The 26286-nt window shown below is 54.8% G+C and overlaps 2 protein-coding genes across 9 annotated transcripts; one reads left to right on the forward strand and one right to left on the reverse strand.

The window, feature by feature from the left end:
- Positions 1 to 80: 80 nt before the first annotated feature.
- On the reverse strand, positions 81 to 3288 carry TSPAN31 (tetraspanin 31). Of its 6 annotated transcripts, none has more exons than XM_036299753.1 (7): positions 2802 to 2944; positions 2510 to 2545; positions 2172 to 2300; positions 1811 to 1891; positions 1111 to 1242; positions 711 to 824; positions 81 to 608 (listed from the first exon to the last, which is right to left on the reverse strand). In XM_036299753.1, the coding sequence occupies exons 2-7, from the start codon at positions 2519 to 2521 to the stop codon at positions 534 to 536; spliced, it is 543 nt and encodes a 180-aa protein (XP_036155646.1). In that variant the 5' UTR covers positions 2522 to 2545; positions 2802 to 2944; the 3' UTR covers positions 81 to 533. The 6 variants fall into 6 exon arrangements, with proteins under 6 accessions (XP_036155646.1, XP_036155645.1, XP_036155647.1 ...); XM_036299752.1 differs by having other exon boundaries at positions 2133 to 2300; XM_036299754.1 differs by lacking the exons at positions 2510 to 2545; positions 2802 to 2944 and adding an exon at positions 3088 to 3288 and having other exon boundaries at positions 2133 to 2300.
- Positions 3289 to 5477: 2189 nt separating this feature from the next.
- On the forward strand, positions 5478 to 22714 carry AGAP2 (ArfGAP with GTPase domain, ankyrin repeat and PH domain 2). Of its 3 annotated transcripts, XM_036298346.1 has the most exons (19): positions 9227 to 10575; positions 12249 to 12307; positions 13326 to 13413; positions 13611 to 13696; positions 13843 to 13990; positions 15210 to 15344; positions 15675 to 15784; positions 16194 to 16352; positions 16744 to 16830; positions 16912 to 17016; positions 17974 to 18136; positions 18310 to 18429; positions 19205 to 19333; positions 20191 to 20250; positions 20479 to 20627; positions 20723 to 20813; positions 20933 to 21155; positions 21251 to 21506; positions 21682 to 22714. In XM_036298346.1, the coding sequence occupies exons 1-19, from the start codon at positions 9414 to 9416 to the stop codon at positions 21922 to 21924; spliced, it is 3573 nt and encodes a 1190-aa protein (XP_036154239.1). In that variant the 5' UTR covers positions 9227 to 9413; the 3' UTR covers positions 21925 to 22714. The 3 variants fall into 3 exon arrangements, with proteins under 3 accessions (XP_036154241.1, XP_036154239.1, XP_036154240.1); XM_036298348.1 differs by lacking the exons at positions 9227 to 10575; positions 20191 to 20250 and adding an exon at positions 5478 to 5713 and having other exon boundaries at positions 21682 to 22713; XM_036298347.1 differs by lacking the exon at positions 20191 to 20250.
- The last annotated feature ends 3572 nt before the right edge of the window (positions 22715 to 26286 follow it).

The following is a 26286-nucleotide window of genomic DNA, read 5'->3' on the forward strand; positions in this document are numbered from 1 at the left end:
ACAGATTCTCCTTAGGTTACAGGGCCTACATAGTCAATGGAGCCCCTCAGCTGGTAAGAGAAGACAAGGCAGGCATTCAATTTGCTTCTTTGAATATGGAATCTAAATGGCTTTTATTTTTATATTCATTGACCTTCCCCCAAACTGGGTCCTGTTATTACAAGAAAGATTTATTGGTAGTTTTCTCTCTGGCTCTGTCCTTGGTTTCCCCTTGGAGCCAGGCCAGGATGTGTGGTGGTGGTCCAGCATGTGGAAGGGAGAAGAGGGGAGACAGCCAGGAATGACTCCGACCCCCATACTATCACATACACTCCCAGGAGCTTCCCATAGCCACTCAGGGAAAGAAGAGGCTTCTCTGTATTCCTCATAGTCTTGTCAAGGCAGAAAAAGCCTGGCTGTTCAGTCACCTTTAGGGGACGGCAAAGGGCCTTTCCTCTTTCTCAAACAAAAAAGGTCACTGACCCTGTATTTTCCCTACGGGAGGAAGAAAAAGCTTAGGGAGAGCAGGAGAGAAGTCAAAAGGATCCAAAGTCTCATAGAAAGGCACTGGGGTTGGCTCGAGGATCCTTCTGATTCCGAAATCTCATTGCGAGCCAGACACCAAGGATCTGTAGAAGCAAAGGGAAAAAGATAAGCACCAGTTCTTAATCTCTGGGACTGACTGACAGATGTAGAGAAAGGGTGCATATGAGAGAACTGGAGAACATTACCTCTGTAAAGCTAAAGAAGAGTCCAACACCCCCCAGGATTTTTAGGGCTTCCTCTGAATGTTTAAGAAACTTTTCTCCACACATCTGGCATGTGGGTCTCCGGCTCTTGCAGACCTAGGATAAAACGTGTGTGGAGGATGCAGAGTGGCTAAGATGCCCTGTTCTGACACCTATGGATAAATGACCCTAGAAATTTACTAGTTTTGATCAGTATCTTACAGATTGAAATCCCATTTAGCTGGTTCTCTATAGCTTTTGATCCATACCCACTCCCAACACAGCAGCACACAGCCCCAATACAAGAGAGCTGCTAGAGAGGCAATCCTATTCAAACTAAAATCTACCATTTTAGCCACTGTCCTTCCCTAATTTTCCTACCCACCCTTCCCCGCCAACTCACTGCAGTGCAAAAGGCATAATCTTGTTGATACAGGGTTGTGAGGTTGAATAAGCCACAACAATCAAAACTTCTTTCCAGTTCATCCCGGGTCTGGTTGCTCATGACCCACCAAGAAGCATTGATGACATCTGTCTGGAGGACATATAGGCAGAGGGAAATTATTTGATGCTGCTAACCCTAAGAATCTCCCTCCATTTTGATCTCAGTTCAAGTGCCTCAATTTCTCTACTCCAGCAAAGGAAGTCAACATCCGCGGGGGGCGGGGGGGGGGGGGGAGTGTATCACACATATACAGACTCAATGATAAATATCCACCTAAAGGTCTCTTAGATCAGCGGTTCTCAACCTGTGGGTCGCAACCCCTTTGGGGGTCAAATGACCCTTTCACAGGGGTCGCCTAAGACCATTGGAAGACACATATATACTTACATACTGTTTTTGTGATTCATCACTATGCTTTATGTTCAATTTGTAACAATGAAATTGGGGGTCACCACAACATGAGGAACTGTACTAAAGGGTCGCGGCATTAGGAAGGTTGAGAACCACTGTCTTAGATCGTCATGGAAAATTAGCCAGACACCCTAGGGAAGCAAATGGCTTGCGTCTGGAAGTGATCTAAGAATGATCTTTGGGGCAAGATTGTTAGGGAGTTAGAGGTTAGAGAAAAATGCAGGTATTTGAAAAGGTATCCCCTTACCTGTTTGCTTCGGTTGATGGCCAGGCATGACCAAGAGATTCCAAACTGGAAGACGAAGACCAAACCCAGGATGATCATGTACTGAGAGGAAGAGTTATGGGAAAAAAGTCCTAGATTCCTTTATGGTCCACCTCTAACAATCATCTGATCTCATCTATTCATAGAACTTATACAACCATGCCAGTTGGAAGCAATAAAATCATCAGCCCCGGTTTCATAGAGCAGAGCAGACATGTCCCCCCACATCCCTGAGGTCTAGTTTCTTCCCAGCCCATTCAGCCCTCCCAAGAGTTCTACCGTGCCCATCACTGGGTCAGGATACAAAGAACAGCAGTACTTGGTGGTGGTTAATGGCACCCACCAGTCCAGCCACTGCGATAAGCAGGAGGAAGACCCCCACAGCAATGACTCCTCCGATGATGTGGATGCTGGACACCAGACCCAGGCCCTTTCCCCAAGCAGCCACTCCGATGAGCAATAAGCCTACCAGCTAGGGGAAACAGAAAGCAGGACACACATCAGAAATCTAGCGCGCAGCACAGCCAGAGGCCTTACAGGGCACCCGGGACTACAAGGAGAGGAGGTGCTATGGGAGTCTGTAACATCCCTGGGCGCTCCTTCCCTGGGAGGTCAGAATGTCTGGGAAGGGGTGGGGGTCGGGGGCTGCAGGATAGTAATCTATGAATATAAAAACCGAACCTTTAGCTTCATCCATCACTTCTATTTTGGGAGAAACTAAAGTTCACAGAAAGGAGGGAGAGGCCTTTGTTCTCACAACCCCTAGTTCATTCCCCCAACCCCCAAACAAACCCTCCGATCACCGGAAGTCTCCCCTCTACCCACGGAAGTGCCCAGGAATTCCCTCTTCGCCGGAAGTTCCTGGGAATCTTCCTGGAACACCCAGGACACCCCTCTACCCACCGGAAGTCCCCTGAATAATCTCCCCACTCGCCTCTCCGCCTTGAAGCTTTCCCCACCTCCAAAACCTCACCATGTAGACCACGTTGAGCGCGCACAGCGCATTCCTGGAGCAGGCAAAGCCACCGCAAACCATCTCCCCAGCTTTGGGGACCCAAGTGGTCCCAAGGACTTAGGGAGAGGGTCTTAGGGGCAGTCTTCCCGGACCCCGACAGCTTCTGTCTCTTTAAATCTAGTCCACCTAAACCCAGTTCTCTGCGCCTGCACCGCCCCACCCCTGCCTCTGGATTGGAGAAACTCCGGCCTAAAACGGGACGTCGACGGCCTGGATGCCAATCAACCTGCGTAGCGTTACTGACCCGCCTCCCGGCCCCTCCTTTAGGTTCTTTATAGGGTGAAACTTAGGAGTGGAGGCAGGGCTTGCAGAGATTCTCCTGGAGATCGGATCCTGAACTTGGAAACCCCGGATTGAAAGTGAAGCTTTCCCTCGTCGCAGTCGGAAGAGGCTAATCCCGGAGAGGAGGCTTTGGAGAAACTCCGGCGAAGAGAGAGAAGACAGGGCTGCCGGGGCTAGGCGAATGGGCTCCTCCCTTGTCCTGCAGTGACCTCATGATGATGCCATTGTTTGTTGTTATTGCATCACGCTCGGAACACCCAGAGGAGCAAAATATTGAGTTGTTTAGCCCAACCACAGAGGTCCCGGTTTGGGCACAGCAACACCCAGCAAACCCTTACACATTTGCAAGCATGTCCACTAGTACACATGTCCTGTTCCATATCCCTCCCTAACGGGTGTGAATATACTGAATATTAAATGTGTAAAACCGCAGCCTTGGTCAGTGCATTACTGTATGTGACAAAACCACAGACATGGGTGTGCCTGATGCCTTCAGAACACATGCCTGGCCCAGAGCTTTCAAAAAATGACGAAGGGAGGGGTCTGGAATATGAATAAATCTGAGAGTAAGGAACAGTCACACATTTTCACTCTGGGGTGGGCACAGTGGATGGTTGGTCAACATGTTTATCATAGAACAAGTGCCTGGACACGCTGCCATTTTATGGGAAAGAGGAAGAAGCAGTCTTAGAAGGAATACAAATGAAAAACCTCCTTTCAACCCCAGAACGATTCAAGTATGTGTGTACTTGGATTCAATGACTGCAGAAGCAGCATATGGTCTTATTGCCAGCAGACTGCATGGTTCCAATTTTCCAGTCACTGTGTAATCTTTGGCCAGTTAGTTAAGCTTTCTGTGCCTGTTTCCTCATCTGTGAAATGGGGATAAATAACAATATACCTACCTCTTGAGTTGTTGTGAGGACCGAATGAGTTAATATAATAAAATACTTTAAACACTACCTGACACATAGTAAATACTAAGTGTAAGTTATTTTTTATTTTTTAATATATTTTATTGATTTTAGAGAGGAAGGGAGAGGGAGAGAGGGATAGAAATATCAATGGTGAGAGAGAATCATTGATTGGCTGCCTTCTGCACGCCCCCTACTGGGGATGGAGCCGGCAACCCAGGCATGTGCCCTTGGGCTGAATCGAACCTGGGACCCTTCAGTCCACAGACTGACACTCTATCCATTGAGCCAAACCAGCTAGGGCTAAGTGTAAGTTATTGTTCAGACAATTTTATAGGTTCCAGTGGGTAATCTCAACCTCAGTTTCCTATCTCCAGCTACAGAAATATTCATATAGTTATAATCCCCTATCTTTTATAAATTGATATCATGAAGATATGCAGAAGAACAGACATTTGGCAGGGCCAGAAAAGTTGGAGTTTTGAAACAAAGTAATTAGATCAAACCATCCACCATTTCTCCCCTCATCCTCCCTGCATCTTTGTTCTGTTCTTGAATTCTGCATCTAGCCTCTTCTTTTTCTGGTCCTAAATCAAGAGCAAGACAATGGCATTAGGGTTAAGGGGGACTGGTTGGCAAGCAGCCAACCAATTCGTGTGGTGAAAGGGTATCAGAATTAGAAGACCTAGAGCCATCATTTTGTTTCACTTTCTATTGGCCTCTCTGAGCTTCAGTTTTCTTTGCTGAATAATAATCCTACCCCTTGGGCCTGTCATGAAGATGATATATATGAAGGTGTGTTGTTAACTATTGTGTTATAGACAAGTTAATTATTAAAGAAATAATTGAACATGGAGCACGGTGGTTTTGCCTGGTTATAGGTTACTGTCCTTCTCCATAACCTATTCTCCCCATAACTGCTTGACCCCTTGACCCTTTTAACCAGGACGTGGTAGCTGGCTGAGGAAGGGTTACATTGCAAGAGGTAAGGATGTAAGCTCTTTAGATGTGTAGAGTGGGTGGTGATTACAACTATAAACTGGAATGCAGGGCTCTAAGAGTGACAGGCCAAGTGTGTATGAATTCCTGTGAGCTTGAGACTGAACACAAATCTGTAGGTCACCCAGAGTTTAGGATTGCACCTGGGACCTGGCTTGGGACATTCTCCCAGCACCAACACCCATCTTAATTAGCCATCTCCCACAGGAGGCCCTAGGATGCTTGGATGCTTATTAAGGGTTCTCTATCCACCTGACAGGGGAATCTTAGCAGAGGCTGGCTGGCAGAACTGATGGGCCAACACTAGAGGGAGTGGGAGGTGCAGGAGGTAGTGCTGACCCAGGCTGTGGGTTTGAAACTTACCAGTCAGGAAGTGAGGCCGACAGACGGAAGGGCGGGCAGGGGCGGGGAGTTCTGGGGCACAGCAGAAGGGGCCTGCTGGAGTTTGGGGGCTGGGGGCCATGGGCTTCAGGGCCAGAGGTTGCTGTTAGCCTGGCAGGGCAGGTTTGGGTAACATGCATGCCCAGAGGCAGCTGGCTGTAGCTGCAGTGAGAGCAGAAGTCAGACGGCATGAGGTAGCCAAGCAGGCGTTAAGCCGCCTCAGGAAACTGACAGAGAGGGTGGGCGACTCGGAACTTCGTGACAGCATCCGGGCCTCACTGAACAGCGTACAAGGTAAGAGAAGGGTTAGCTCCCAACTTGGGGGTCTCGGGGGCCAGAAGGGGCATAGAAGGGTTTAATGGGTCATACCTCATTTCCCAGAAAGCCACTTCCTAGTAGTCCCCAAGGTGGAGCTGGGATTTAGGGGAAGAATACATTTGGAAAAGATGGAAAAGGACATGGGAGGTGTCATTCTTCCTCTTTCCCCAACTCTGAACCTGCTCCTAGAGCAGCGGTTCTCAACCTGTGGGCCGCGACCCCTTTGGGGGTCGAACAACCCTTTCACAGGGGTCGCTTAAGATCATCCTGCATATCAGATATTTACATTACGATTCGCAACATTACGGTTATGAAGTAGCAACGAAAATAATTTTATGGTTGGGTCACAACATGAGGAACTGTATTTAAAGGGCCAGAAGGTTGAGAACCACTGTCCTAGGGGATCAAAATACAGGTCACTGCTGAGCTGACCTTCCTGGAAAGGGAGAAGTGGGTGAGCATGGGGTAGGCTTGGACCCTGCCTGGGGAATCCGGGGCAGGAAGCAGTCTGGGGCAGGAGGTTCTGGGACTGGATAATGTGTTCATTCCCAGGACCCACGAGGGATCAGTGACCTCTTGTTCTCCAGCTGTACAGAGAAACACACACACAAATGCGTACACACATTAAAATGACCATACAGAGAATCCCAGGTTCCCAGGCACACACGAACATTCATTCACGCAGCATGTTCTGCACAGCCGAAGTGCAGAGAAGTCCCCCAGGACTCTTCTTGGTCCCCTCTCTTCCCCATGCTCCTGTTCCTGTCTTCCCCCCACACACCTTCCGCTCTACCTTCTTAGTGCCATTAGCACAAGTGATGACAATACAGGAAGGAAGTGCTGCCATGGCAACACCATCCGCCACATCCTCCTGCCCACCCCAGCTTCAACGCTGTGGTGGGGCCCTGGCAGGAAGGGCTCATCCATCCATGAGGCACCACCACTAAGGAACTGATGGAACTGGAGGTCTCTCCAGACTGTTCTCCTCTCATTACCTCTGAGGTGGCAGAGAGCTAACAAAAGCAGACTCCTTTGCTCATGAAAGTGTCTGGGAGAAGCACATCCTCCATATCCTGGTCTCTTCCAGCCTCTCCATTTTTAGCTGCCTACTTGGGGGTGGCAGATGGGGGCAGTGAAGAAGACCTCCTGCCAGATCTCTCTGATGGGAAGGCCACCAGAGCCCAGCTTTTGGAAGGAACAGTTTGGTTCAGGTTCCTAAGGGAACAGTCTGATAATACCCTCCCTATTGCCCTTCTGACGCTGGTGCCTCCTGTGCCCCACCCTTTGCCAAGAACTACAGCTGACACCTTCCCTACAGCATTCATTGTTGGAAAGGCAGACCCGGGGGGAGTGGCCCCATGGGGCCTCCTAGGGAGGAACTCCAAGCCCCATTCCTGTAGGAAAAAAGGGGGGAGAGGACATGTCTAGGGCAGGTAGAGGCCTCTGCTCAGCTCTGGAGAAGGAGGGAGTGGGGGGGGGGGGGGGAGGCTGGAACCTCTGAGAAGACTCCACTCTTCCTAAGTGATTTGTTCCACTCTCCCCAGGAGTCAGGATTCTGTTCCTTTTGAATATAAGGAAAACTGAGGCCACCGATGGAAGGAAAAAAAAAATTAAGCCAGAATCAACAAATCTCCTTCACTCTCTTCTAGAAAAGACTACTGAAGGGTCTCCTGTCCTAGGGATGGTGTCATCTTGACGCTGCAAGGGCGGGGTGGGGAGGGGGGGGAGGCTGCCGATCGATTGGGTACAGGTCTAGGGGGAAACAAAGGGTATCCAGCATCCCGGTACCGCCCTCCACCCTCCACCCCTACCAGGCCGCGCACGCCACGGGCTCCTGCCTCCAAGAGCCGCCCACGACAGCACTATTATAGTCTCGGCTGCGTCAGGAGGATGGGACGCCAAATTAGGGGAACGCTGAGACTCCCCGAGCCCAAGGGTGGGTTCTCCAAGGCTGGCGGGAGGCCTCACCTAACTCCCGCCCCCAGCCTGGTGGTGGCTGGGGCGGGGTCTCCATCTCCGTCCCCCATAGGCCTAACCCCTGGATACTTCTTCCCCGGCTTGAGGACAGTGCGCCTTGCACTGCAGGGTCCCTAGAGAGTGGGAGGTACAGGAACTGAGGGGCTCCTTATATTCGGGGGGGCGCTAAATAACCCACATGTGGGTAACTAGTTGTGAGGGTGGTGCCTCCATGAACCCCAAATCACATGGCGCCCCCCCCCCACACACACACACATACACCACCATGTATGGGGATCCCTCCTCTCGGCTTATCCTCGCTGTTTCTGAGGCACTCTTGGAGCTGGGGTTGCTATGGAGACGGGATGCATTTTAGCATGGGGGGGGGGGGTGTCAGTCTGTAGACATAGTCCTTCTCCTTCCACCTCCAGCTGCAGCCTTTGACTCACATTTCGGCCTGGGCTGTTCCGAGCCCCCAGGTCTCTCCCTGCAGGAGGCACCCTCCCCTCCTTCCTATCCTGCTAAGTTCCATGTTTGTCCGCGTCCCCAGGGAGCACTTTTCAAGTTCACTTTGGGACAGTTGTGTTCCAAGCGTGGCCTCGTGGATGTATTGCCTGAGTGGGGGTGGAGGTGGGCGAGAGGGCTGGGTGATGGGGAAGGAGCACATGCAAGTGCCTGGGGGAGACCAGGGGTCCCGGGAAAGGCATTTCCGAGTTCTCCGATTTTCTGCATCAGCTTCCCCAGAACGTGCTCCGTTTCCGCCGTGGCCTGTTCACGCGTAGACTGACTTTTACCCTAGTCCTTAAATGCCGCACCCAACAGTCGCGCTCCCTGACTGTGCTGCGCTGGGGAGGGGGCTCGAGTGTTGGAGTAGGTGAGTCCAAGTTCCAGGGAATCCAGCCCAGGGTTTGGGAGGGAAATCCAGTCCTGGATTTTGCACCGCCTTCGCAGACAGCCGTGCTGGTAGAGAGAAGGTGGGGGAGCGATGGGGGGGTGGGGGCTGCCTCCTCCTCAATGTGAGGGGAGCGCCCGGACACAGCGCGCATCCGGACCGAGCCGAGCCCCGGCGAGCCCCCAGGACCCTTCGCCCGGATCTCACGCCCCTCCCCTCCCAGACCCCACACCCGTGGGTCCCCACCCCTCCGGCTTCCCCCCTTCCTCCCCCGCCGGCGACTGTATCTCCATCCCCAGCATCCTCCCCGCGCCCCTGCGAATCCCCCGCACGACCAGCCCCATTTAGCTCCCCTCCCTCTTAGGGACCCCCTCCCGACCCTCCCCCGCGGCCCCTGTCCCTCAGTGCCCATTCCCCGCCTCTGCCTCCCCCGCACCCATTCCTCTTCTCCCCAAGCCTCAGGTCCCCCTTTCCCTCCCTCTCCCCTATTTGCCCCCACTCCTGTCTTCCCCGCCCTCCCCGCCCATTCAGCGCCCCCACCCAGGCCGGGGTGCACGGCCCGGCGCGCCTCCCTGGAGCAGCACCAAGGTCCCGGGGTTCCGACGGGGTGGGGGCGCAGGGCGGGGAGCATGGGGAGGGGGCGCCCCGTGTGATGGGAGGGGGGCGCAAGCGGAGGCGGCGGAGGCGGCGGCGACAGCGGAGCCGGGCCGGGGGCTCAGCGGGGTCCGGGGACTGGGGGCGGCGAGCAGGGCGGCCCCATGGCTGGGCCCCCCTGAGGCAGTCCAGGGGAGTCCCCTCCCCTCCCCAGCTCGGGGGTCTCGGGGCCCCATGAGCCGGGGCGCGGGCGCGCTTCAGCGCCGGACAACGACCTACCTCATCTCGCTGACCCTGGTCAAGCTCGAGTCGGTGCCTCCGCCGCCGCCTTCCCCGTCTGCGGTCGCAGCCCGCGCCCCTGGGACCAGAGGCGCGGAGACTGGGGATCCCGGCAGCCCCCGAGGCTCGGAGGAGCCGGGCAAGAAGCGGCACGAGCGTCTCTTCCACCGGCAGGATGCGCTGTGGATCAGCACGAGCAGCGCGGGCGCGGGGGGCGCCGAGGGCGCCGAGACCCCCGCCCTGTCCCCGGTTCCGGCCAGTCCCGCCCGCCCCGTCTCCCCGGCTCCCGGCCGCCGCCTCTCCCTCTGGGCCGCCCCTCCGGGGCCCCCGCTTTCCGGGGGGCTGAGCCCCGACCCCAAGCCCGGGGCCGCTCCCACCTCCTCCCGGCGCCCCCTGCTCAGCAGCCCGAGCTGGGGGGGCCCAGAACCTGAAGGCCGGGCGGGAGGGGGCGTCCCCGGCTCGTCCTCCCCGCACCCGGGCACTGGCAGCCGGAGGCTGAAGGTGGCGCCTCCCCCGCCGGCTCCCAAGCCTTGCAAGACCGTGACCACGAGTGGCGCCAAAGCCGGCGCGGGCAAGGGCGCAGGGAGCCGCCTGTCATGGCCCGAGAGCGAGGGCAAGCCCAGGGTCAAGGGGTCAAAGAGCAGCGCCGGGACGGGAGCTTCCGCCGCGGCCGCCGCAGGGGCGGGAGGCACGGCAGCCACGACCCCCGGTGGGGTCGGAGCGGGGCCCGGAGCCCGAGGGAAGCTGTCCCCCCGGAAAGGCAAGAGTAAGACCTTGGACAACAGTGACTTGCACCCCGGACCACCTGCCGGCTCTCCTCCTCCACTAACCATCCCGGCCACCTCGGCTCCAGGCGCTGCTCTCACCGTCGCCTCCGCGATGCCAACGGGGCCTGCACCGCCAAACGCCCTGGAGCCCCCAGCTCCGGGGCTGAAGCGGGGCCGGGAGGGGGGCCGAGCGTCCACTCGGGATCGCAAGATGCTCAAGTTTATCAGCGGCATCTTCACCAAGAGCACAGGGGGGCCTCCTGGCTCCGGGCCCCCCGCTGGGCCCCCAGGCCTGTCTTCTGGCAGCGGGTCCCGGGAGCTGCTGGGCACCGAGCTCCGCACCTCCCCTAGTGAGTAGGACCAGAGTCTGAGAACCGGGAGGGGAGGGCGCCTGGGAGGCTCAGCTTGGGTTGGGGGAGCCTGTGCAGGGCGGAACTGGGGGAGCTTCTCTCCTGGTGGGCAGAGCGGCCGGGCTGCCCTCTCTGCCAAGGACTGGGGTAAGGACTAAGAGGTCCTGACGGGGGCGAGTAGCGACGTGGTGGGACAGGAGAATTGACGATTTCAGGGGGATCCGGAAAGCCTCGGAGCTTTCTGGGAGAAGAATACCCTTGGTCAGAGTGACTGCTGGAAATTGCTCAAGCTCCAGACCCCCACTTCCAGCCGCAGCTGGAGTCTGGGAGCCTGGAAACAGGACTCTGCCTGGCTCAGAGGGACATTGAAGGGGAAGGGGATTAGGGAGCTCAGTTTCCCCCGAGCACTGGGGGCAGGTGGCGTGAGAATGCCCTTGCAGGCAGCTCCTGGCCAGGGCCAGGTCAGCCCCTGGGCTGAGAGCAGGCTGGGAGGCAGCAGGAAGGGGCTCGGTTTCTTTCCATGCAGGTGGATTGGGGAGCCAGGGAGTGCTAGGGCCTGGATGGTGCCGGATACTTGAACGTGAAGTGAGAGGGGGCAGAAGGAAGCCTCACTCCCCCCGCTGCCCACCCAGGCCCCAGAGCCTAATGGAAACCCCCAGGGAGCTGACCAGGAGTGACTGGAGGGGGGGGGGGGGACTGCTGCAAAGGCAATTCTTACCCCCTGGAGACTTGGGAGGGGGTACGGAGAAGGTGGTGTTTCGTTCCGGGGAGGGGGTGTCTTTATTTCTTATCTTTTTTCTCCTGGAAGAGAGGCGAGGGACTCATGGTTTAGCTCACACTCCTGGAGGGGAGGCAGGTCCGTGAGCGGGGGCGGCTCCCGGGGTTTGGCTCTGGAGCGGGTGGGAGCAGATGGCTCCGGATCCCAGAGTTCCCGCCGCAGCTGCGGCACCCCGGGAACGTCCGGCCAGTGTCAGGCGCGGGGGCTGGACCCGGCGGGCGGAAGGAGCATCCTGCCTCCTCCCACTCCTCCAGGCCTGTGGCTTCTCTCCGCCAGGGAGTGGAGCCCTTGCCCATATTTCTTTTGGAGCATGCTGGTGGGGACGGTTTTGGGAGAAGGGGGCACAGAAAATCCAAGCACCATTCCTCCGGATGTGGGGAGGGGCCAGGGCCTTCAGCCACTGACCTTGAACAAGGGAAGGTTTATCCCTCACCTCAGTTTCCCTCCTGTGACATGGAGAATGAGGAAGATCCACTCCCTTCTATGTCCCGGCCCCGCCTCCCAGGGTCAGCCCGGGAATCAGACAGGCCTTAGGGTAGGAGACCCCCAAATTCTTCCAGGGGAAAGGACCCACCACTGTCAGAGCCCTGGTCTCAAGGTCTGGGGCAGGGACTTACAGTTTGGGGATGTGTTTTAAGGGAGATGCCAAGTGAAGTATTTTCGTCTTGCTGACTCCGTTGCTAAGCAACCACTGAGCGGCAGCAACAGCTGTGTGGAGAGCTGGCTAGGATGGGAGGACTGGGGACCACTCTCAACCCTAGCCTTTCCACGCAGCTCCCCAGCCCAGGCAGGGTTCTGAGGGTTAAGAAAAGCTGCCAAAGGAGGAGGGGTGGCGAGGGTTGGAAGTCCTCCTGAGCCTGGAGCATCCCCTCTTATGGCTCCTTTCCCATTGCAGAGGCTGTGGTCAATAGCCAGGAATGGACTTTGAGCCGCTCCATTCCTGAACTGCGCCTGGTAGGTAACCTGGTCCCCTTGTCTGCAGGAAGGCTGACCTCCTGTTCACTGCACTCTCAACTCTCTCTCCTTCATCTCTTCCTTCCCCTCTCTCTGTGAGAAAAGGGAATCGTTTTTTTTTAGTTCTCCTGAGATTCTACCTTCGTGGCACCTTCCTTGAGGCTTGACACATCCTCACAACTTTTTCTTTTCTTTTTTTGTTTTGTTGTTGTTGTTCATAATTTTTATTTATTTTTTATTGTTTTATTGCTTAAAGTATTACAAAGAGTATTACATATGTCTCCTTTACTTCCCCGCCCTTGACAATCCCCTGGCCTCCCCTACCCCCCAGTGTCTTATGTCCATTGGTTATGCTTATATTCACAACTTTTCCTTTAGTCTCCTTTTCTCTATGTATCCATGGTTGTCTTTCAGGCTTCTCCTCACTTCTAGCATCTCTCCTATAGTCCTTCATATTCTATTGCCTAGAATTGGGTAAAACTTTTCAACCAGTGCCTAGGCGAACCTTTTGAGCTCAGCGTGTCAGCATTTTGAAAAACCCTAGCTTAACTCTGGTGCTGTGTCACATAGAGAAATTTTTTGATATTTGCAACCATAGTAAAACAAAGACTTATATTTTTGGTATTTATTTAATATATTTAAATGCCATTTAACAAAGAAAAATCAACCAAAAAAATGAGTTTGCGTGTCACCTCTGACACACGTGTCATAGGTTCGCCATCACTGGCCTAGGGCTTTGACATGCTCCCTCCCCCCCTATACACACACACACACACACACACACACACACACACACACACACAAATGGTACTGAGTTGCTGACATTATTCAGTTTTTTGGGATTATTTCTTGCCACACTCCTGGCCTGATCTTCCCAGACACGCTCCTGACTGTCATCTTGGCCCTGTGGGACCCTCCTTGGATGATTTAACACTGCCAATCTCTTCAAGTTCTCCAGACTCAAGCATACTGCCGCCTCTCAACTTCCATAATCTCTGCTCTACAAACTTGTCTGCAGGGTGTACTGGGCGATGCCAGGAGTGGAAAGTCATCGCTCATCCATCGATTCCTGACTGGTTCATACCAGGTGCTGGAGAAGACAGAGAGTGAGTTCTTAGGAGTCATAGTAAACTAAGGATTGGGGTCAAGGATCCAGGATTAATGACTAGACAGTGTGATCAATGACTAGCTGGGAATGGAGACCAGAGAGAAGGATGAGGCCATGACAGCTAAAGTAGAGGGATAATGGGGTGGTCTGGTGACCTGTGACCTCTGACCTACCACTTCCAACCTTTCTGCATAGGTGAGCAGCACAAGAAAGAGATGTTGGTGGATGGACAGACTCATCTGGTGTTGATCCGAGAGGAAGCTGGGGCACCTGATGCCAAGGTGAGGGGTGAGGTATGGGGTAGTCAGGCTTGCTGGGGTCAGCACTGGCCAAGGGAGTGGGCTCTGGTTTCCCAGGTCTAACTGGGAATAGCATCGAAAGAAATGGACTTGTTTGACCCTCTCTTTGTCCCCTCACCCCCCGCAAGTTCTCAGGCTGGGCAGATGCTGTGATCTTGGTCTTCAGCTTGGAGGATGAGAACAGTTTCCAGGCTGTGAGCCATCTCCACGGGCAGCTGAGCTCCCTTCGCGGGGAGGGACGAGGAGGTCTGGCGCTGGCATTGGTGGGGACGCAAGGTAAAGAGGGGCTGGGAAGGTACTACTGATGGCTACTGGGCTATTGCCCAGCACACGAGAGAACTTCGTAAGGTATAGAAGTGGTCACGTGGATTCTAGTTACCTCTGGAAGGAGCCTGGTCTCCAGATCAGGGAGCCATTAAGCCAACACAAACTTCCCAGGACCCGAGCAGAGAGGAGGCTCTCCCGGGAGGGAGGAAGGGACAGCTGTAGTAGCAGTCTCCATCCTCTGAGATGTCGCCTGCCTTGTGTTCTTATGCTCTCATTTCCCGATGTCATCACTATGGGAAACAAAAGCTCAGTCCCTAGTGCTGATAGAAAGCCTTTTCCACTCTCCCTGGCTACAGCTGGGTCAGGCTGACACCTTTCAAAGGAACCTATTCAAAGCAAAGATAAAGCACAAATGAAATGATGGAGAAAACACAGAGGGCAGGAAACCTTTCAGAGAAGTGATTCAGAGGTGCTCAGACTCTCCACCAGGGCCGAGGAAAGCTCCTTCCACCACCACCTGCGTGAGGCCGCAGGGCTGTCTGGATGCCTGTCCAGCAGGTGCCTGCTTCCACCTGTTGCTTGCTTCCAGCCTTCCCGTGGCAGAGGGAGCAGGCCACCTGTTACGCACGGCTATCCAGCCTTTTCCTAGTTCACGTGCCAGGCGTTCTATCTTTCAGTTCAGGGTTCATTGGACTCTCAGGACAGGGTGATTGTCACTTGTGAGTCCCAACCATTGTAGACCTTGTCAGGAAGCTCCACCGACTCTGCAGTGTTTTCTGAAGACACATACAGAGTGCACTCCGCCGACTCATAATGCACCTGGGCATTTGAGCTGGGTCCAGAGGGGTGGGCAAACTTTTTGACTCGAGGGCCACAATGGGTTCTTAAACTGGACCGGAGGGCCGGAACAAAAGCATGGATGGAGTGTTTGTGTGAACTAATATAAATTCAAAGTAAACATCATTACATAAAAGGGTACGGTCTTTTTTTTTTTTTTTTTTTTAGTTTTATTCATTTCAAACGGGCCGGATCCGGCCCGCGGGCCGTAGTTTGCCCACGGCTGGTCCAGACCTTACAAAAGGCTATGTACTCCGTTCCACCGGCCACAGGGGAGGTTCTTTCAGACCCTTTCCCTAGTGGGTCCAGCCTGGGACTGGAGCCCAAGGGAAAGGAAAGCAAGAAAAATGGGGAGGGGGGCCTTGATCCCGCTCCTTTCCTGCGCCCTCAGACAGGATCAGTGCTTCTTCCCCTCGGGTCGTGGGTGATGCTCGTGCCAGAGCTCTGTGCGCAGACATGAAACGCTGCAGCTACTACGAGACTTGTGCGACCTATGGGCTCAATGTGGACCGGGTCTTCCAGGAGGGTGAGTGTGGTCATCCCAGCAAATGTGGGGAACGGGGCTAGAGGCCTGGGATAGTCTTAGAGGCTGCGCATCGGGCCTCGCTCTGTGGGTGATAGGCAGGTCATTCGCCTGTGCGGGAGGCTGGGGGACCAGGGAGGTCAGAGAGGTCTTGTGTAATAGCCACAGGTCTTTCTGGACTGGAGGAGCTGGCAGGGTTACATGTGGCACGAAGGCCACACTGATAAGGAACTTGGGGCCTACGTTATCTCTTGGGGATTTCTCAAAGCTGGGCACCGAAGGGTGTTCTTGAGTATCTGCCCTACTCACACCCCCTTCCCCTCCCGCCTCCAGTGGCCCAGAAGGTGGTGACCTTACGCAAACAGCAACAGCTTCTGGCTGCCTGCAAATCCCTGCCCAGCTCCCCAAGCCACTCAGCTGCTTCCACTCCCGTAGCTGGGCAGGTGAGTTGGGGCTTCTGGGTCCACAGAGGGGCTGGTAAGAATCTGAGTGGCTGGTGATCCAAGGATAGGCTCAGAGCGCCCAAGGAGGCTGGGGGCAGGTGGGAATGGTAGTGACACCACTTGTAGAAAGTGCACTGGACTGGAAAACCACACGGTTTCAGACATTGTTTGCAATGTCCTTGAGCAAGTCACCTAAACCTCCCAAGGTTGTTAGGAAAATTATATGGCAAAAACTTGTGAGGTCGACTTTGTAAAACTAAAGCACTATGACTATGCTAGTGAGGAGTTTTCTTATTAATGCTCATACAAGTAAATGGTGATGAGATCGAGGAATTTCCCGGGTTCCTCATAACTAGATGTAACTGTAGCTTGGTGGGATGGGAGCATTTTAGCTATTTTACTTCTCCAGGCTAGTAACGGGGGCCACACTAGCGACTACTCTTCTTCCCTCCCGTCCTCACCCAATGTCGGTCACCGCGAGCTCCGAGCTGAGGCAGTGGCAGTGGCTGGATTGAGCACCCCAGGGTCCCTGCACCGGGCAGCCAAGCGCAGGACCAGCCTTTTTGCGGTATTGGATATGCTGACCCCCATCCCCTGTCCCCCGTTACCTGCCCATCTTCCCTGGTCCCTAGACCTCTCTTTTGGGCCCTTATTCATTTGTCTTTCCTGTCCTTCTATCAGTGTATCCCTCCATCCATCCTCTAACTCAGTGGTTCTCAACCTTCCTAATGCCACGACCCTTTAATACAGTTCCTCATGTTGTGGTGACCCCCAACCATAAAATTATTTTTGTTGCTACTTCATAACTGTAATGTTGCTACTGTTATGAATCGTAATGTAAATATCTGATATGCAGGATGTATTTAGGCGACCCCTGTGAAAGGGTCATTCGACCCCAAAGGGGTCGCAACCCACAGGTTGAGAACCGCTGCTCTAACTGATGCCAATAACCATTCCAGAATCGCCGGGGCAGTGACTCTGAAAAGCGGAGCTTGGACAGTCGGGGAGAGACAACAGGGAGTGGGCGAGCCATTCCCATTAAACAGGTGGGTGGTCCAGGGCTGAGGGCAGGCTGGAGGTAGCTGATCCTAACTGGGCTCACCCACATGTCTTTCTCCACACTGCAGAGCTTTCTACTAAAGCGAAGTGGCAATTCCTTGAACAAAGAATGGAAGAAGAAATACGTGACCCTGTCCAGTAACGGCTTCCTACTTTACCACCCCAGCATTAACGTGAGTGGCAGAGGCTGGCTGCCACAGTGCTGGCCTTAGACGCCCTTCCAGCTCTACGAGTCTGTGCCTCTGACAAACTAGTATTTCTGGGAAGCTCGTCTGGTTCTCTTTTTATTTTATTTTATTTTATTTTATTTTATTTTATTTTATTTTATTTTATTTTATTTTATTGATTTTTTACAGAGAGGAAGGGAGAGAGATAGAGAGTTAAAAACATCGATGAGAGAGAAACATCGATCAGCTGCCTCTTGCACATCTCCTGCTGGGGATGTGCCCGCAACCAAGGTACGTGCCCTTGACCGGAATCAAACCTGGGACCTTTCAGTCTGCAGGCCGACATTCTATCCACTGAGCCAAACCGGTTTCAGCATCGTCTGGTTCTCTTAAGTTTAGCAAGCATGTTGAAGGTTAGGTACCTCCCAGGTGCCCAGCCTGGGGATGAAAAGGTAACTGTATCTCCCCAGGGACTTTCAGCCTAGTGGGAGAGCATGGAGAAAGGGCCTCCACCTGGCCTGCCCTTCAGGGAATGCTTTCTGGAGGAGACAATGCTGACATTGTTTGGCTCATCCCAGCCCATTGAGCTCTAAGAGCCCCCCTTTTTTATATACATTTTTATTGATTTCAGAGAGGAAGGGAGAGGCAGAGAGAGATAGAAACATCAATGATGAGAGAGAATCATTGATTGGCTGCCTCCTGCACACCCCAGATCGAGCCCAAAACCCAACCCAGGCATGTGCCCTGACTGGGAATTGAACTGTGACTGCCTGGTTCATGGGTCGATACTCAACCACTAAGCCATGCTGGCCAGACATTTTTCTTTTCTTTAAAAAATTTTTTTCTTTTTTTTAAGAGCCCCCCCCCCCCTTGAGTCCTTCTCTATTCCCTACTATTGGTTGCTTCCCAGCACCACCAAGGAACCCAACCTTCCCTATTTTCTTAACCCCTGTGCCCCTCCAGGACTACATCCATAGTACCCACGGCAAGGAGATGGACTTGCTACGAACAACAGTCAAAGTCCCTGGCAAGCGGCCCCCACGGGCCATCTCTGCTTTTGGCCCCTCAGCCAGCATCAATGGGCTCGTCAAGGACATGAGCACTGTCCAGATGGGTGAAGGCCCTGGTGAGTGAGGCTCATGACAGAGGGGCAGGAGAGGGGCCAGGGCTAGGGGAAAAAGAGGGATATAGGGAAGTAGGGACTGGATAAGTGAGAAGGTGGGTGATAAAGACGTACCACGAAGGCATGGGCCCAGAGACTGAGTGGCTCACTGAGGTTTTATATTCTCCTTCCAACAGAAGCCACTACTCCCACGCCAAGCTCAAGCCCCAGCCCCAGTTCCCTGCAGCCACCATCAGACCAGACATCCAAACACTTGCTGAAGCCAGACCGGAATTTGGCCCGAGCCCTCAGCACTGGTCAGTGAGGACCCATCTTCCATCCACTATCTTCCAGATCCAGATGGGATGTGGGTGGGAAATGAACTTGGGGTGGAAGCTTGGAGACTGGAATCCAATGCATGAGTGCATACATTAAGCATCTACTGGGTGCAGGCACCAAGCTCACCATTATCGTGTTTATCATGATGTTTAAGACAAGCGGGTTCTAGAGCTAAATTGCGTGAACTTGAATCCTGGCTTGCCAGTGGGGGCAAGTTACTTGATCTCTCCATGACTCAGTTTCCTCATCTATAAAATAGAGATAACAGTTTCTATCTGAAAGAGTTGCTTTAAAGCTTAAAAAAAATGAGAACATTGTCTAGCACATAGTCAGCATTCAGTGTTTAGAATGTTTAGAAATCTATCTATCTATCTATCTATCTATCTATCTATATTTTTCTTAATTTATTTTAAATAGCAAGTGACATTGTAACAAGTAATCCTTACAACAACCTTGTCAGGTCAAGATGATTATCCCCATTTTAGGGATGAAGAAACTGAGGCTCAGAAGATTAAGTGACTTGCTCAAGGTCTCAAGGCCAGTAAGTGGCAGAGCCAGGATCTGAGTACAGGTCTGACTCTAAACCACTCATCTGCCCACCTCAGGAATAATCCAGGGGGACCTCCTCGAGAGGGACAGTTGAAAGGAGGGAACCCTAAAATGCCAAAGCTAGTTCAGGGGAGGAGACAGACTGTGATGAAATCAGGAAATCTGTGGAGGGGCAACTGAGGCAGCTGTGTCCCCCTTCCTAAGACTGTACCCCATCTGGAGACCTGAGCCCCCTGAGTCGGGAACCTCCTCCTTCTCCCATGGTGAAGAAGCAGAGGAGGAAAAAATTGACAACGCCGTCCAAGACTGAAGGCTCCTCTGGGCAGGCTGAAGGTGAGGCGTTGGTGGGCAGTTGCACTCCCACTCTGGACCCTCACCCCCAACTCTAGACCCCTGGCCTAGTTCCTGCAGGAGGAGGAAAAGTGTCTGAGCTCAGTGCTTGACTATCATGACCACTTTGCACATAATTTAGTGAAAAAGTGAATGGACACCCCTCAGCCCTTGTCCTTCCTCTTGTTGCCCAGTCAATGCCTTTTACCCCAGCAGTCCCAGCACCCTGTGCCCAATGACCTCTCTCCTGATGACCCTCTACTGCCCCTTCCTGCCCTCAACTCTGTTTACCACCTCAGCTCCTGCACCCAGGGCCCCATGACCCCCAGGGACTCAGCCCCTGATCTCAACGTCCCCCTTTAACTCCTCAGCTCCTGACCATCCAGCCCCTGTTCCCAGTAACTTCCTATGATCACCAAGCTCCCCTGACAGCTCTTGACCCCAGTGAAGCCCCCAAATCCTCAAGACTTCTCAACCCCAGGCCCCCTCACCCCAGGCCTGTGACCCACCTTCTGTACCCTTTCCCCGCGTTTACTCAGTTCCTGACCATCCCTTCCCCTCCCAGAGACCCGGCTCCTCATTGACCATGACAACCGGTCCCCACCGCCCCTGCTCTCTGCTGGGTGCTCAGACCCAGCCTCCAGATCTGCCTGCTCTCATGGCTCTTGGCTTCCGCTCTACTCTGCTCCGGGGCCACTGACTTTAGTTCTGCTTTCTCTCCCCATCTGTCTGTCCTGCTTTGTCTCTGGCACTCTGGCACTCTCTCTCCTTCTCTCCATCTACCTCTTTTTCTCTTTCTTGGTCTTTTTCTCTGTTCTGCTCTCTATTCTATCTCTATATCCTTCGCTTCGGGAAACCAGCCAAGCGCAAAATGTGGAAACTAAAATCCTTTGGTAGTTTAAGAAATATTTATAAAGCAGGTAACAAGCGGGGAGCTGGGAGGGGCGCTCAGCTGGGGTGCAGAGGGGTGGGGGTGCCCCTGCCTTCCCCTGCATGTGCTCGGGCTTCCTGCTCTCCCCCACCTCTGCTTCCCCAGCCCTTCTGCCCACTCCCAGGGGCTTGGGATGGACATCAGGGAGGAAGGTTTGGGGAAGGCAGCTCCTGTTTGAACTCTCTCCCTCATGACCCCATCCCATCCCCCCACCCAGAGGAAAACTTCGAGTTCTTGATCGTGTCCAGCACTGGTCAGACGTGGCACTTTGAGGCCGCCAGTTTTGAGGAGCGGGATGCCTGGGTCCAGGCAATTGAGAGTCAGATCCTAGCCAGTCTGCAATGCTGTGAGAGCAGCAAGGTCAAGGTAATGGGGGTGAAAGGTTTGGAGGGAAAGCAGAGGTGAGTGTCTGGAGAAGGGGTCCCCGGGAGAGTCAGTAATAACCCCAGCCCTTTCTGCAGCTGCGCACAGACAGCCAAAGCGAAGCCGTGGCTATCCAAGCGATCCGGAACGCCAAGGGGAACTGTATCTGCGTGGACTGCGGGGCTCCCAGTGAGCGCAAGGGGGCAGTGGAGGGGCCTGGGAGGGAGTGTGATTCGCGGGCGTTGGCGATTTCGGGGTGGGTGCCCGTGTTGGCTCTGCGGGGAGCCAATTTCTCACTCCGTCCCCAGACCCCACGTGGGCCAGCTTAAACCTGGGCGCGCTCATCTGCATCGAGTGCTCCGGCATTCACCGGAACCTGGGCACGCACCTGTCCCGCGTCCGCTCGCTGGACTTGGACGACTGGCCTCGGGAGCTGACCCTGGTGCTGACGGCAATTGGCAACGATATGGCCAACCGCGTGTGGGAGAGCAACACGCGGGGCCGAGCCAAGCCCACGCGGGACTCCTCGCGGTATGTGCGAGGGAACAGATTGGGGGGCTCCCGAGAGGGTCCACGCGGGGGGTGGGGGGTCCCGAAAGCCTTTCCCATGGATCCTGGTCTTGCAGGGAGGAGCGTGAGTCATGGATTCGCGCCAAGTACGAGCAGCTGCTGTTCCTGGCGCCGCTGGGTTCTCCGGAGGAGCCTCTGGGCCGCCAGCTGTGGGCTGCAGTGCAGGCCCAGGACGTGGCCGCCGTCCTCCTGCTTCTGGCCCACGCGCGACACGGGCCGCTAGACACCAGCGTGGAAGACCCGCAGCTCCGCTCCCCACTGCACCTGGCGGCCGAGCTCGCCGACGTCGTCATCACGCAGCTGCTGCTGTGGGTAAGTGAGTGGGGGGCGGGGGGGTGAAGGGGTCTGGAGGGCTCCCTCTCGGAAACGGCCAGGCAGGGGGAGCCTGTGTCCTCACCGGGACCCTCTGGTGGGCCTGGGAGTCTGGGGGCGCGGCGTGCGGGCGGCCTCCCGGGGCTGCGCGGTCACCGGCCGCTTCCGCCCGCAGTACGGCGCCGACGTGGCCGCCCGGGACGCGCAGGGCCGCACCGCGCTGTTCTACGCGCGCCAGGCCGGGAGCCAGCTGTGCGCCGACATCCTCCTCCAGCACGGCTGCCCCGGCGAGGGCGGCAGCGCCGCCACCACGCCCAGCGCGGCCACCACGCCCAGCATCGTCGCCACGCCCAGCCCCCGCCGCCGGAGCAGCGCCGCCAGCATGGGCCGCGCCGACGCCCCCGTCGCGCTGGTCTAGTTGCCCAGCGGGAGAGACGCCCCCACGGGCCGGGTACGACCGCACCGGGTGGACCGCTGGACAGATGCACCCACTCACCACTCCAACCCGCCCCCCGCCCCATGAGAGCACTTCTTCCCCCCACGAAGGCACAGCCCTCACCCCCCCCAGAAGACACAGACTCACCTCCCTCTCCCCAACGAGGCATGGAGACCCCGCTCAACACGCCCCCTCTCCGCTGTTGGCTCCCTTGGATGGCTCTGGGTCTACCCGTTTGGTGTTTGAGGAAGGGGACGACCGCGCTTCCCCGCTCCTGGGCCAACCGTGCCCACTCGCGCCCCCTAAGGGCGGGGGAACGCTCCAGTCCTGCCTGTGCTTGACAATCCCAAGGCCTGGAGCACACCCCCAGGCTGGCTCCTGGGGCGACGCCACACCAGAGGGAGGGCTTAATTCGGGGAGGGCTAGGCCCGGGACTTGGGGCCAATAAGGGACCCCACCCCTTCCATGCTAATCTCACTGCCCAGTGAAGGGGAAGGGCAGCGAGGGGCAGGACCCCTGCTGCCCATGAGGGGTAGGGGGGTTCCCAACCCTTTCCGTGAAAGGGACCATGAGGAGTGGAAATCAAGACGTCCCCCTAAAGCCACCCATGGATGGAAGCTAAAAGGCTGGGGGAGCCAAGAGCCTGGGTCCCTCCTCACTACTATCTTAGGAGGGAGAAGGGATGGAGCAGGAGCAGGCTAAGGGGGCTGGGTAGCGGCCTTGTAATTTATTGCTTTGTTCCCCAACAAGGGGACAGGGGTGGGCAGGGGCTTGGGGAGGGTGATTCAGGGTAGGGAAAGCCAAGGGTGGGAAGAGGGTGGGGTGGGGTGGGGGTGCTCTTGGGTTGTGAGTGTCTGTGACCGTGACTGCGTACCTGTGACTGTGCAGCACCCGTGGTGATCTGGGGTAGGGGGCACCCCTACAATGGGACCCCTCTCCCACTATTTTTCATATACAGCCCCTCCCTCCCACTGGAGCTTCTCCAGACCCACCCCTCAACCCCATGATCCCTCCCAGCCAGGGTAAGAAGATGTGAGGTGGCTGGGAGGGTTTCCAGGCCCCCTGCCCTACCCTCAGAAAATGGGTGGTGGGGTGGACTTACCTGGCCCAGCCCTGCCTCCCTCAGTCAACCCAGCCCTTGGGTCCTCTGTGTCAGTGGTGTCCGGTCTTTTTTTTTTTTTTTTCTGGCTAAAATATTTTGCAAAGGACCAGGTAATTGGGAAGGGGAGGGGGCATTGCCCCCATCTCATCAGAGACAGGTGGTGTGAATCTTCAACAGCAATTAAAGAGGAAATGATTTTGTCTAGGGGGTGAGCTGGTGGTCTGTTCTTGAAGAACTGGGTCAGGGAATGGCCTTGGGCAAGGTGGGGAACTGGAGGTGGGAGAGGGCCACCCCTAGAGGGTGCTTCCTGCTGTGGCTGGTGGCAGGGTATCCTCAGTCTCTAAGGGCACCGAGGTGGTAGGTCAGACACTCCATCATGTACAAGAGTTCTGGGTTCATGTAGAAGAAGGAGACAGGCAGGTCAGAGCAACAGTGGGGATCCAGGGAGCAGAGAAGTGACTCCCAAGATGACCCCAGTTCTGGAAAGGAGTTTAGAGGAGAGGAAGGGAGTGGGGGCTGCTTGGAGAAGTGAGAGGATGGGGTAGTTTTGGTTAAGAGCAGGAATTTTGGAGTTAGATCTAATTTTGAAACTAGGCCCTCCACGTCGTAGCCAGGTTGCCTTGGTTAGGTTACCTGAGTGGTATGTGTTGGTTGGGCACCTGGTAAGGGTTCGAGGGCCAGCCCATGGGAGACTGTCCCAGGCTAGCCTGCTCACCTTGAGCAGCTGGTACTGGAAGTAGAGCTTATTACAGTAGGGTCCTTCTCTTGGCCAAGAGGGAAGAGGTACAAGATCTCCCAACTGGAGAGTCCCTGATGTCCATGAAATCCATGCCCAGTTGATGCAGACTTTTGCTCACTTCCACACCATCCACAGGACCAGGGAGGCCATAGCATCCTATGGCCAGTGCTGCCTCCAACAGCTGCAGCACTTGCTTAGCATGTAGCCAATTCTGCTGTTCGTTCTTCATGTGCAGCCAAAGTGTTTGCCCTGGGAAAGGGCTGGGTGGGGTGGTATTGGGCCAGCAGCCAACACAGGCTTGGCACAGCCACCCACGTGTTGTCATCACCTTGATGGACCAGTCAGTGGCCCATTGTCTTCCAGTAGAGTTGGTGCCGGCTCTCAGCCCCATGACGGACATTCAGCTGCAGGTGAGCCACCAAGCTAATTAGATGTGGTTACAGCAATGGGCCCAGGTCCCATCCACACGGAGGCCCTGGTTCTGCAGCTTCTTGGGCTGGGTGATCACCCGGCACAGTAGCCTAATCAAGGACAGCTGTAGTCAGCATGCTCGGTTGAAAAGATGGATTCAGAGGTGCAGTGCATCGAAAATGCAGATGCAGTTGTGTGATTTGGGAAGGCAAAGGGAGAGGAAGAGAGGCAAGTGGCAAAGAAGACTCAACTAGAAGACCTGGCCATTTTCCTTGCAGCTCAAAGACCCTGGATTCCCCCACTTCATCTCCTTTCCTTCTTGGCGGCAAAAGCTTACTCCCTCAGAAGCTCAGCAGTGAGAGAGAGTATGGGAAGGGGACAGGGACCCTGGAGAGAATGGAATTACTGCAGGCATCATAGGCCAGGGGTAAGTTTCTTTCATATCCAGCCAGTGAAAGGTAGGGTGTCAGCAAATCCCAACACTGAGTAACCCTCAGGATTCTTTCTTCATGGGCTGCGTCTTTGGTTTGGTTGGAGATGTAAAGGGTGGTAGTGGATGGGTGACAACATCATGCCCTCCAGGTGATGTCAGAATAGGACTCTAGAAGGGAACTCCCTGTGGGGCTGAAGGAGAGCTGATACCCATACCACCATCCCAACTTGCCTTGGGTGTCCTTACCTCGATTCTTACTACCATCTGCCCTCCCCATTCCCACCCCATCTGGTTGCCGTCTGGGGCACAGCTGGGGCAGACCAACCTCCTCCATGGGATTTTCACCAACAGCCAAAGGAAAGTAGAAGAATTTATTATCAGAAGTACAAAATGATTAAACCTAATGAGGATCCTAGAACTCTGTTTTCGGATAAAACTCCACCTGCATCAAATCAGTAACCCTCCTGCCCCTGCTTTTCCCTACCTCACATTCTGAAAGATTCTATTGTGACTTCTGATCAACTTTTGGGATTCCTTCTAAGGCTCTTGCCTCCATCCAGTCTCTTCTGCACTTACTGTGGATCAGAGACTGGGCTAAAAGCATGACACATACTCTCTCATTCAATCCTCAAAACCACCCTACAAGGCCGGTATAATTATCCATAATTTACCCTTGAGGAAACAGCACTTGAAAAGTGAGATATCTTGTTCAACGCTCCACTGATTGTAAGCGGGGTGAGGATTTGAACCCAGCATGCTGACTACAGCTGCCCTTGAGGCTGTGTCTCTGATTTTGCACAAGTGAAGCATCCTTCTCTTCAAGATACACAAATGGATCTGGGGAAGCAGGGTTTTATACATCTACCCATTACATTTCTAAGTAAAACAATTTAAGCGTAACATGCGCAATAAGCACACAGCAAGAAGAGGGTCAGTCTCATACAACCTCCTTCAACAATAACGAATCTCACTTTCCATTTTTGGAGACCTGGGAGTTCATGCCATCTAGCTATTGTCTTACCTTGTGAGTCAGTGGAGTCTTCAGCAGAAAGGCTGTACACCTCAGCGATGGAGAGAAAGGCGAGGTTGGGTGAATCCACATCTGCACTTGACAATGAGGAAGAGGTGGCGACATCTCCCCAGGCCCACCTACCCTTGGCATACTAGGAAACTAGCCGGTGTGGGCAGCAGCCCTTTCTCTGGGCATGGCCAAAGGCAGAGGTCTTTTCTGGGAGATGTGGAGTGGTGTGGCCAGGTGGGGATGGGCTGTGGCTGGCAAACAGGATCTGCAGCATGCAACGGGGAGAGTTCAGCAGAAGGGGAAGCCCCGTGGGGGGCTAACACTAGTGTGCATTTGGCTTTCGGGAAGTAAAGAGGGCGGGGGGCGGGGGGAAGAGAAGGAACAGAAATGGACAGATGGGAAAAGGAGGGAATGACAGGACCGTAGGTGTTTCAGTCCTTGCCAGGCCACTGGGCTGGCCTGCTTATCTGCCCTGGCCGCCTCTGTAGTCCAGGCCCCCACTGACACCACCTGGGAGGAGTGGAGCACGGAACAGGAAGAGACCATGTGCTCCGCCCTGAAGAGAGCACCAAGCCTCTTCCCTCCTTGAGCCCCCACCCCACCTATCCAGCCCAGCCCCCCACAAAAGAAAAAGAAGA

This window comes from Myotis myotis, unplaced genomic scaffold (assembly GCF_014108235.1).
Source record: "Myotis myotis isolate mMyoMyo1 unplaced genomic scaffold, mMyoMyo1.p scaffold_m19_p_3, whole genome shotgun sequence".
NCBI classification, from domain to species: domain Eukaryota; kingdom Metazoa; phylum Chordata; class Mammalia; order Chiroptera; family Vespertilionidae; genus Myotis; species Myotis myotis.

Excerpts from the sequence above, each read along its gene's own strand:
- AGAP2 (XM_036298346.1), top strand. The coding sequence starts at position 9,414 with ATGAGCCGGGGCGCGGGCGCGCTTCAGCGCCGGACAACGACCTACCTC. Across the intron at positions 13,414-13,610 it reads GGTGCTGGAGAAGACAGAGA|GTGAGCAGCACAAGAAAGAG; the intron begins GTGAGTTCTTAG and ends CTTTCTGCATAG. Across the intron at positions 20,814-20,932 it reads CGTGGACTGCGGGGCTCCCA|ACCCCACGTGGGCCAGCTTA; the intron begins GTGAGCGCAAGG and ends CTCCGTCCCCAG.
- TSPAN31 (XM_036299749.1), bottom strand. The coding sequence starts at position 2,864 with ATGGTTTGCGGTGGCTTTGCCTGCTCCAGGAATGCGCTGTGCGCGCTC. Across the intron at positions 1,243-1,810 it reads CCATCAACCGAAGCAAACAG|ACAGATGTCATCAATGCTTC; the intron begins GTAAGGGGATAC and ends TATGTCCTCCAG. Across the intron at positions 609-710 it reads TCTTCTTTAGCTTTACAGAG|ATCCTTGGTGTCTGGCTCGC; the intron begins GTAATGTTCTCC and ends TTGCTTCTACAG.